General features: G+C 40.2%; 1 protein-coding gene across 1 annotated transcript; it reads right to left on the reverse strand.

The window, feature by feature from the left end:
- Positions 1–3,337: 3,337 nt before the first annotated feature.
- On the reverse strand, positions 3,338–4,769 carry LOC147639406 (uncharacterized). The gene has a single exon (XM_086790943.1). It carries the CDS (start codon positions 4,567–4,569, stop codon positions 3,547–3,549), a length of 1,023 nt encoding a protein of 340 aa, XP_086647069.1. The 5' UTR covers positions 4,570–4,769; the 3' UTR covers positions 3,338–3,546.
- Positions 4,770–12,155: the final 7,386 nt, after the last annotated feature.

Here is a 12,155-nt window from a genome sequence, read left to right on the forward strand (position 1 = left end):
AAGTATAAGTGTCAAACAACCCATATTTATTTCAATAGATTACATGCAATGAAATATATCTTCCACACAGAATCAGACTCATTTTTAAACCTTAATACCTAGAGATTTGGAATCAAGTCTAAATCTCTTCTTAATATCTAGAGATTTGGACTCAAGTCCAAATTGTCCCTAGAAAAAAAGTAAAAGAAAAATAGTTTATAACTTTTTATAAGATATACTTTTTAAATAAAGATTTATGCTTTATAAATTTAAATATATTGAAATACAATTGTCAATATATATTTATCCTTGTAGTCTAAACAAAAGAGACATATCCCATTTGCCATAAATGTGGTTATTTTTTAGTTATTTGCCTATGATAGTCTACTTAGGATAAACCCAACTCAAGGGATCGATACCAAATGTTTAAAATATTATGGCATCGAACATGGTTTGACAGCTTCTTGTGTGGGAGTGAACCTTTTGAGGTTCTAGGTCTTGCTCCCACACATTCACTAGAACTACACCCAAAGATAATGCTTTTTAATGCCTTTTTCATAAAATTTAAGTTGCTATTTACAGAGCCAGTTAGTGAATCTGGAGCTCGAAAGACCACGACAAGGAGTTTCACTGCTCCTGACTCACATATGTGTTTCGTTGGCTCATTTCCTCCTAAAGATCCTCACTTGAGGTGGATCTTAAGAAGTCTCACAATCTTAACTGGTCATTCGCTGGGATGAAAGCTTAGTGGGGTTGAGAAAGTGTGGTATGACGTAATGCAATTGACTATATTATCATTTCCACCAATAATTAGTCCATATCAGGTTCACATCAAAGATCCCTGGTGCTTTTAGATCAAGTTTGAGAAAAGTTTTAGAGAAGGTGTTTTTTATATTAATGACTTTTTTGCTGCTAGGATCACGTCTCTACGTTCACGCTTCAACTCATGTCTCCAAGCTCATGTCTACAAGCTCACGTGTCTCGGCTCATATCTCTTTATGTTCATGTATCCAAGCTGATGTCTCCAAGCTCATGTCTCCATGCTCATATGTCCAAGTTCACGTGTATAGGCCTAGGACTTTTTTATAAGGTAAAACCCTAGTTTTTTTAGCAATTTGCATGAAATTAGAGTCCAAGAGGCCTAGATTTCTTTGATCTAAGAATTAGCTTAGTAATTGTGATTAGGACTAGAATCCACTTCGAAAACGTTAGTGGGATTGTCAATTTTTGTTCATGCATTCCATATTGTTTTATAGTTTATTCATGCATCATTGGATTTGGTAAAATAGAAGCATGCTAAATCATTAAAAAATACTTAATTAGTTACATCGCAACCTTTAACTAAGATTAGAACCCTCCATCTCACTCCATCAAGTTCGAAAATTCATAAAAACCATCAAAAGCTAAGACCAAACCAACTTTTGGTGGATATCAAACGTGAGTCCAAAATCCCGTATTAAAAGACGTGAATTTAGACAAATGAGCCTGTGAACCTAGACACGAGCCGTGAGTCGTGAGTCTAGATACGTGAGCCCATGAACCTAGACACGTGGACCTACAAACATGAGCCTGGAGACACGAGTCTAGAGGTACATATACATAATATAGTATTAACTAGTTATTACTACCATAAAGACTAGTACGAACACACCCACCCATGTTCTTGGAAAATTTTCTTGTCTTACAATATGTACCATCTATAAAACTTCTTGTTACTTATTGAAGAATTAAAGCATTAATATCCAATAATTACACCCCAACCTTGTCATCATAAGCCCATTTCCTAGATTGTAGTGCCCCAAGTAGGCTCATTTCATACAAAAGAAGTACGTGTAAGAAAAAGAGAGAACCCTCCTTCATGTGAGGAGGTCGAAGCTACAAGAATGGGTACTATAGAGACCATGGTGATGGTAGGACGGAGGACGCTTGGGGTCTCTTTACCTACAGTAGAAGAGCAGCCCGAAGATACGAGAAAAACAACTTGACAAGGAGCTCCAAGCTCTCTATCAAAATCAGAGGACGGGTGCTTTATACTGTTAGGACGAGGAGACTGTGGTAATGAGTTGCAACAAGGTAAGCAACCAAGGCAACGATGGCTGGAGGGTATCCGCGGGAACATCAGGTTAAGCACTAAGCCATTCTGAGGTTAAGAAGACAAATTCAGCATAGCGGCTAGGATGCCTTTTTCAGCCTCAAGAGGAGAATGGTGTAGACAAAGATCGGCTTACGTAATTTATACGACTCTTTTATAGAGAGTCAATAAGGTGGTAGTTAAGAACACAATAAACAAGTGTTCCATAAAGTAAGCAATGTGTGTGAGAGTTCAAGGATACAACATGCATGTGTAGACAAACAACTATTACTTCAAAACTTACCACTCTTCCCATTAGTGTAATACAAGTTGAAAATCATAAAACAAAGTTCTCCACCCTCCATTGCAATACAAGTTACAAATTTTAAAACAAAGCTGTTAGAATGAATAGTACCCAGAATTTCATAAATCATATGCTTTGAAAGAATACTTTAATGAAGTAGACCAAGAATATCAGTTGGAACTTGTTTTACATAACCTTAGATACTATGGGCCTTTTGAAAACCTCAATAGCGTGTGGTTAATAGCTTCCAAACGATGCGATGTCTCACACTCAAGGCGCATAGAAAACTATGTATGGAAAAACGGAAAAATAATCTCGTGGACGCCTTAGATATCCTCTCTCTATGCTTAACACACCCCTCTCTCTCTCTCTCTCTCTCTCTCTCTCTCTCCAATCTCTCCCCACAATTCGCAGAACCCCAACGCACTGCGGAAAGAAGACGCTTTATCGCTCTCAAACAAAGGCAGGAAGCTGCTGGCCTTTCTGCAAACTGCAAAAAAGGTTTGTAACGCCATGCTAGGAGGAGGAGAGGCCAAGTCGAGGCCTGTTCAGCCATGTGAATGAGAACTGGAAGGAGTAGAGAGCAGGTAATCATATTCTTTTAGCATGAATGTTCTCTCTTTTCACTCTTTCAATTTGAAAGAAATCAACATGTTGCGTAAGTTTTGAGGTAGCCTGAGTTTTGCAACAAGTTTTCCGAAGCCTTAGTATAAATTTTCCTTCCATACCATTTTTCCTTGTGAGTTTTAAAGAGTATTAATGGGAGCACTATCTCATAGCGCGCGTACTTGTCAATCAACTAAGGAACGATCGCATTGACTTGAGTGTGCCCAGCGATTGCTGTGCCTACTACAAGCTTTGTAGTAATAGGAAATATACCCCTCGGTTGAGTCGATGGACCTCTTAGCAACAAGGAAGAAAATCTGCAGAGGAAGCTCATGGAATTAAAGCTATAGAGAGGGCGTATAGGAGGAAAAGGTATCGGAGACAAAAAACAGTTTCCTTAGAGCTCAAACTCACTCGCTCAATCTCTGATACTGATGATATTGCTACATGAGAGGACGCATAAACTTTCAAATAATGCTGAGCTTGCTAATAACCATTCTCAGACTCCATGTAGTTCCAGCTAATAAAAACACAAAGGAAGAAGATATCATACATACAACAGACCAATGCTTACATCCGACTAGCTTCACTTCAGTGCTCGCATTTTGTTCACTTGGTTGAGGGCAGGCTGGAGAATGTTGAAGAGCACCCAAGCGACGGCAGGGATGAGGACGGCGAGGAGGAGAGTACCTCGGGAATCATTGTCAGCGAGATTGGCAAGCTCTTGGGCCGCATCCGCATGTGGGGAATAGAGAGCAGCAGCACCAAGACCAATGGCTCCAACGACCGCCCTCGATGCCTTCATCTTGTCGATCTGGTTCAGGGCAGGTTGCAAAATGTTGAACAGTACCCATCCGACCGCAGGTACGAGTACCCCTAGAAGGAGAACGCCTCTCGCGTCGCTCGTACTCTCAGCAAGCGACGACATCTCTTGCACGGCCGCGTCTGCTTGAAACGTCGCAAGTAATAGCGTCGACGCCGCTGCACCCAGGCCTACGGCGCCTACTAACCCCTTCGACGACCTCATCTTGTCGACTTGGTTGAGCGCCGGCTGCAGTATATTGAAGAGTACCCACCCCACCGCCGGGACCAGCACTATCAGCAGAAGTAATCCTCGCGAGTCGCTGTTTGCCGCCAGATCGGCTACCTCTTGCGCCGCGTCAGCTTGCGGAGCTGCCAACAGTGATGCAGCCGCGCCTAATCCCAACCCTAGCGCTAAGCCCTTCGCGCTCCTCATCCTGCTGATCTGGTTCAGCGCCGGCTGCAGAATGTTGAAAAGCACCCAGGCTACGGCTGGCACTAGCGTGAGTAGCAAGCCTAGCCCTCTATTATCATCCCCAGCTGCAATGTTCATCACCTCCTGCGCGGCAATGGCCGAGTTGGACGAAGCCAACGCCGCAAACAATGCTCCTGCAAGAGCTGAGCCGCCCATTTCCACATGGTGGCGGGGAAGACCAAGATCTAACGGTGGAGTTGAAGTAGGGATCAAGGGTGCAGAAGCTGGTGTTGCTACTCGGGAAGCATGGCTTCCACTGGGCAATGGTGCAGTAGAGAGCGCACAGCGAAGGGAAAGGGAAGAGAGGCTAGAAGAGGCGGCGAGAAGAGCCATGGGAGGTGCGAAGAAATCCTTCGATCACTGTGACAACGAACAAAGAGCTCGATGTGCCTGCTGTGCTTAGATTATCCAGAAGCAGGGTGTGATATCAGATAACGTTGAGAACAACACACAATCTCCTTGAGACGCAAATCTCCCCCATACATCCTACGGCCCTTAAGGTCCCTCACCAAGATAAGGGGCCTCTCCTCCACCCAATGAGAGACCGCCTGCTTTTCCAGTTTTATTTCCAGGTGGTTCTATCAAATAGGGCATGGGTTCCAACTTGTCCTTGCGTTCACAAAGGGCGGACACATGTAGATATAAGTTCCAAAAAAGCTGCCACGAAAATTGTAGCAACTAATCATCATAGCTCAATACTAAAACAAATAGACTTTAAGACTATTTTTTTTATAGAATAATCTAACAAATGTGAAAAGATGAACTTGTAGGTGCTGGACAATATCTGTAATTCCTAAAATTTCTGCATAATTATTGCTAATGGTAGGTGTAGTATCTTACAAATCCTAATGCTACACTTGTCAATGATATTTTGTGGGGGTTGATCGTGCTCTGCTACTTTCCAAAAGCGAATTCCTTATGCTTGGTGAGATACAAGTTGGGTTGTTAGTTGATGAAGCTCCCATTAATTAAGCTTAATGTCCAATTATCCCATGATAATTTGCATGATTGATGGAGATACGATGAAAAGTGGTGACGCAAGTTGAGACAAGTTGGAGTTGCTTTGACAACCTTTTGACCATAGTAAAAATAGTCTTGAAAGTCACTTTAGAAAGTGACCTTTACACTTATATTTTTAAATAGTACCTAGTCATCTTCTCTCTACAACACCAATAACCATTTGTATGGTAGTGATGTGTGGATATGGCTGGGGTATTTTTTCCCTCTTTAGGAGTTTTTTCCCTCGAGCGTATATACACACTCTTATGAGTGCATGTAAGTGACCTTATCATGTCACTTCAGTTATACTCCACTCATCCTTATCAATCTACTTTAAGTGTTGTGCTTCTATCTATCTCTCCTTGCTTGCTGCATCTATGCGGCGTGTGTTGCTACCTTCATGTCCATTCCAACAATTGGTAACAGAGTAAGCTCACTTTTGGTCCTCATCTTCTCCTCGAGCTACACTTTTGATTGTTGTCTCGAGCTATCCTCTTAGGTGGAGAAGGTATATCTTTAGGGTGATGTTAACTACATTAACAAATTTCGTCATGTTTCAAAGCATTTCGAACGTGTTTCAGGGCTCCCTCGCATGTTGTAAGGTTTCCATAAACAACATGGGGGAGTGTCGCTTTGAATTGCTATTCGATTTTGGGTTTTCTACACTACAACAGTAGCATTTGATATGCAGACAGGGCCATCATCATCTTCGACATTGCCTCTTCGAGTTTAACATCTTCAATAACATCACCAACATTATCGTCAATTTGTACATTCTTGCTAAGTATCATTTCCACACTCTACATTCTACAAATTTTCATACATTTTACAGGTTTCCTTTGTCATGATCTACTAGCAGATCTACTAGCAGCTAGCTCGGTTGCATTCAATGGGCATTGCCTACCTAGTAGTTGGGATATTTGCATTTTGTGTCAGGGATTAGTTATTTTGCAAGTCGAAATGATAAGCAGTGATGTATTTGGGATGCTTTCACTAAGGATAAGCTTGATGGGACTAACTACCCATGGTATTGTGGTCATATAATGTGTTATGTATTGGTTATCAAAGGAATTCGGAATGTCGTTCACTAAGGAAAATCTTGACGGGACTAACTATCCACCATTGTGGTCATATAATGTGTTTATGTATTGGTTGTCAAAGGAATTCGAGATGTCGTTCATTCGCATTGAGGCACACCCTATGTCACCAGCACCCACTTCAAGAGCATGTGGTAGCAAGTTAGGATGAAGTCCCAAGTGATATACTTCATGGATATATTATGCAAGTAGTCATTTTAATAGCATTGGCCTCTTATGAGCCTAAAGTTCCTAGCTGGCCAGTTTAAGTGAGTGTGAACGCTTATGGCCATATATATAAGTGCATTTATCTCATAATACAAGGATACTCTCTCATTGTGCAATTGCTAATCTCTCTCTCTAATGCATTCTAGTGAGTGTGTGAATGAAGTGAGGTGAGAGAAGGGACAGTAGCCATAGTGCAACGCGGTGAAGGAGTTATATAGAGCTTGGAGACTTCAAGGGTTACGAGCTCGGCCATTGGTGGAAAGATCCTCACCACAGTTGCGGTTCACTAGGTAATCTTTTGTTGGATGTGTTTCAAGGGGAGTTAGGGTGAGCCATAACATTTTTGGCGCTGCTACCAGGGACCGCTGTTGAGGAGCCATCACTTAGATTTTTCTATCATTTTTCTCTAATCTACGCATTACCCATTGTCGATTGTCTTGATTAATGGTTTTCCATGAAAAAGATGTGGATTTGATGGAGATTTGTATGTGATTTAGTGAGAAATAGCTTTCCTTTTTGGTTTTGTAAAGAATGCTTTTTTGCTTAATTTGTTGTTTTTGTTGTTGTTAATGTGGTTTTTAATGTTCCTAGGGCTTGCACATAGAGTGTATTAGGCTTATTTTGCATCCATTACATTAAATAATACAATAGAATCATCCATTACATGTGAATTTTAGCTCTCTTTAGAGTTAAAAATAGAACTATGATCATTAATTTTAGCTTAAATTGTGTGTTTTTTGTTGGAATTGTATGCATTAGAGTGTTAGCAAGCACTAGGAGTAGTTGAATCGTTGAAAAGTTTTCTCAAAAATATCAAAAAATTCTTGAAAATGACTAATCTTTCTTAATCAACTGGTTTTTGTCATCGTTAAGGGTGATTAATCTTGTTCAAGTGGTAAAATTTTAGAGAATGTATTTTTGGGGTCTAATCTAGTCATGTAAGTAGTCAAAATTAGTGTTTTTGAGTATTCTAAGAGCATCTAGATACATCAAAACACCTAATTACATCAAATTATTCATCAATTGGAGGAATTTGACTCTCTTTTTCTTAATTTTGTCTTTAAAGAAGAGACCAAAATTAAGAGTCTGATTAATCTCTAATTATAAATTAATTTACACATTGGTTGATGCACATAGCTTAGCAATTCCTTGCTTTATCCAATGATGTGCTCAATTGTGTGAATTAATTAGTGATTAGGGGTTAATTAGAGTCCTTGATTATTCTAAAAGAGAGAAAGATTAGTGAAAGGATTAATCTTTGATTAATTTTTAATCACTTTTTTACATAACTCATTAAGGCTAATGAGCATTGAATGAGTAGATGCTCATGAGTTGTCAAATTGTCCATTTTGGGGGTTATTTATGAAGGGTGTAAGGGGGTGTCATAAAAAGGTTGACTTTTTCTATTCCCACTTGCCTTTTTGGGAAAATGCCCATATCTCCTTAATTTAAAATTCAAAAATATTCCTCCCAAATAAGTAAATTTGAATTTCCCTCATGATAAAGAAAAAAAACCAGCTCACGCCTTAAGCGTTTCATGCCTTAAGGGTCTCATGCCTTAAGGCCTCATGTGCAAAAAAATATTAATAAAAAATCGATTCACGTCCTAACCGTTTCACACCGTGAATCCCTATTGTTTCACATCATGAAACGGTCCCCGCGAGGAAAAAAAAATCAAAAATCAAAAATCAATTCACGTCCTAAGCGCTTCACGCTGTGAACTCCTACTGTTTCACGTCGTGAAACAAAAAAAATCAAAAATCGGTTCATGTCCTAAGCATTTCACGCCGTGAACCCCTACTGTTTCACGTCGTGAAATAGTCCACGAAAAAAAAATTGGTTCACGTCCTAAGCGTTTCATGTCGTGAACCCCTATTGTTTCACATCATGAAACAATCCCCGTGCACACAAAAAAATAAATCAAAAATCGGTTCACATCCTAAGCATTTCATGCCATGACCCCCCTACTATTTCACGATGTGAAACAGTCCCCACGCACAAAAAAAAAGAAAATCGAAAATCGGTTTACATCCTAAGCGTTTCATGCTGTGAACCCCTATCCACCCACCAAAAAAAATCAAGATAAAATCCGTGAAGTCTGTTTCACGCTGTGAACTGCACCCTGCTAGTTCACGTCATGAAAGGGGGTCCGTCGGCAAAAAAACAAAAAGGGGGTCGGTCGTGCACTCTGGAAAACAGTCATGTTTGGAGGCTTGTATCTCCTAAATCGTGAATCTAATGAAGGCGCTCTAGCACTCATTGGAAAGCCGACATCGAGCTCTTCGAAATTGGTCTTGGCCGTCCGAGGTCAAAATCGATTGTTTTGGCCTCTCACTAGCAACCCCAAAATTTGACCCGAAAATCGAGGCAAAAACTGGTTCTTAAAGTACTAAAAATCGCCTAAAACAGTGCAAAAATGACTCTGCGAACCATATTTGGGCTACTTTTTGAGGGTCTAAACGACAAAATCACGAAAGACTCAAAGAGACAAAGTTGTAGTACTCCAAAAATACTATAACTCTCTCATACAGAGTTTTTTTTAATTCCTTTTAGAACACCTTCAAAAACGAGCTGCGAAACTGGGAAAAAAATTTGAAACAAATTTTCATCTTCAGATAATGATGCAAAATAGGTTTTAGGACCTCCTCTTCCATCTGGGAAGCTACTAGCATGCACCTTTTCTGAAAAAATATCTCTAAGGTCATTCACGTGCGTGTAGCCTACGCTAATTAGGGCAAACGGACACTTGTTTGACCCAAGGAAGAGTACGCCAGGCCTCGTAAGGTTGTTAAACGGGCTGTGAGAAAATATAAAAAGTAAAAAAAAATGTGTGCTTGCTCATAAGGAGCAATGGTAATGATAGAGGAACTACGCGGGCTGACACTCTCACTGAGAACCCAATGTCTGACATCTTCGAGAGCCATTGAGATCCATGCTGCAAATGCGCCTCCCAATACCATTCAGCATGCCAACAATAAGAGTGTCATCAAGTTTTGCACCCCCCCTGTCACTTCAATCCCACCGTGCTTTGGTCCTTTACCTAACATTTTCTCTCAAATCCTATAAGTACCAACCCTTGAGGATGCCCACACCTTGGACATATTGACTAGTTGAGGAAGGGGGGTTACCCAAGGACTAAGTGAGTCCCTACCAACAAGAGCACTCACATACGACATCAGACTCATACAAAAATACGGTTGTACAGATTTCCAAAATTATGGCAAAATATGATAGAATAACTGATCCTATTCAATTATGGGAAAATACGAACAGAGATGTGAAGCCTTTGGAAATCCAAACTGCCCCACCAAGGTACATGCGTTGAACCTATGCTTAGTGGGAAAGGCTAGTCAATGGTTCATCACATTGATGCCAGCGATCAAGACCAACTTTAGAACCTTAAAAATAATCTTTATCCATGGCTTTTCAAGACAAGGTGATCGGTGGAGTGTAGCAAGCAAACTATATTCAATTGAGCGTATTAGAGACTTTATTCTTCGAAATAAAACTCTTGGACTCATGATGTGAGTCATGGGAAAAATTAAACGATTCTCAATTGAAGAGATGTTTCATGATGGTGGGCTTAAAGAAAACCAGCTTACACAACTTGATCATTATATCCAATTCAAAAACATTTCATCAATGTTGTAAAGAAGCAATACGTAGATGATCATGATACGCGATGTTCCTCATCTAAGCAAGGGCTAAAGAAAAAATGATCTCGGAATTGTCATTCATCGAATTCTACAAAGCCTTTCCTTAAAGCTTTGAACCGGCGTCTCTAAAAGAGGATGATCTCCTTCAAAACCAACCATCCTTAATGCCTCTACAAGTGACAAGAGAAATGCCCTATGTTCGGTGCAATCACTATGACCATCCCAATCCCCATTGTGTATACAAGGCACCTATTTTTCTGTATTGCATATATTGCAAAACCTTTAGTCATAACAAAACCCTATGTCACAATTCATCAACAGTTAACTCAAAACTCTATCTCCCATACACCAACCAAAGGGTAAAAACTGTTCAAGAAGTAGTTAAGAAAACACTTCAATGTTTCTATTGTCATGGACCTCACAAGGTGGCTAATTGTACAGTTTGGAATACTTCCATGCCCACAATCATCACTAACACTTTGCAGCCCCTCTGTGAATACTGTGGCATCGACCACATGTTCCAAGATTGCCCAAGTTGAGTTGCTTCACCAACCTGTCTCATAGAATACAACTCTCTCTAAACATCTTAAGTGTACAAAACGGAAAATTCTCCATGCTACCCCCTTGAATGTGCTTACGCGATTGCAAGCCAAGGCACGAGAAACGGTACAAAAGAATGCAAAAGATAACACTTCGAAATGGATAGAAGAACATGCCTTAAAGTAGAAACCAAAAGAGAAAACAAAACCTTCTAAACCTAAGAAAAACAAGGGACAACAAACTATCGAAACCAAGGTTGAAAGAGAGGACACAGGGAAAAGGAACTTGTGGAAAACATAAACCCAAAAGAGCCAAAAGCTACACATAATTCAAAAGCATCCATCTTAAAGGCCACCACTCAAACCACAACACCCACATGTACAACACAGGATACAAAAATCCAAATTCGATCTCGTAGCATAATCAAACATAATGAAAACCTGACGATCCAAATAAAGTCAGAAGATGAAACAAGTTCTAGTAGGTCACTGAGGATGAAATAAGTTATGATTCGTCACTCAGTGCACTTAATAGACCAATCAAGAAACTAGAACTTGCCCAACCACCCCAATTGAAAATCATGCTCATATGACATATGTGGAACGCCAAAAGCAAGCTCAGGAGAGCATGCTTAGCATTGTTGAGTGTTTACAGGATCACCGGTTGTGATTGAACTTCATAATGCCAATCCTAAAAAAGCAACCAAAATACAAGAACCTAAGGGGCATCGTTTTCCCTTTCAAGAGGAAGACATACTCTCTATGGAAGACTCATTAGAGACAAATTGCACGAATTATGCAGTTGAAAAAGCATGTGAGGAATTTGATGAATCCCTTACGAAATTAAAGCAATATCTTAAAGCCTCATTTGGAGGAATGCTCTTCTCTCATGGTGAAGCCAGCATAGCATCATCACTTGCACCTTTAATGGCTAAACATGAGTTATTTAAAGACATCAAGAGCTACATAGAACGAGACTATATGGATTCGCAAACAGACCTCAGTTAGAATTGTCAGAGGACCGAGTGTACCATTGTACACATTGGGTACTATTGGAAAAGCTAAGAGCCAAAAAGAGGATGACATTTAATGGGAATATGAAACCGAAATAGGATCTGAAGCTAAAACACAAACTGAAACATCCATGGTTCCTCTTGAAGATTCTATCATGGTATGGTTAGATTTCCCTGTAGGTAATGATGTTAAGCATAAACACGTGTTGATTAGCCCTCGAGCTAGTTATAACATCCTGACACTTGGGTGTCAGGATATTAGCCCTCGAGCTAGTTATAACATCCTGACACTTGGGTGTCAGGTTGTCCCAATGACACTTGGGTGTCATTGGGACAACCTAAACTCATCCCTACAGACAATGGTCTTGCAAGAGGAGCCAATGGACAAAACATTGAAGTTCCCAATTA

Source organism: Cibotium barometz, chromosome 4, assembly GCF_041138505.1.
Source record: "Cibotium barometz isolate CiBa-2024 chromosome 4, ASM4113850v1, whole genome shotgun sequence".
Classification (NCBI taxonomy): Eukaryota; Viridiplantae; Streptophyta; class Polypodiopsida; order Cyatheales; family Cibotiaceae; genus Cibotium; species Cibotium barometz.

Excerpts from the sequence above, each read along its gene's own strand:
- LOC147639406 (XM_086790943.1), bottom strand. The coding sequence starts at position 4,569 with ATGGCTCTTCTCGCCGCCTCTTCTAGCCTCTCTTCCCTTTCCCTTCGC.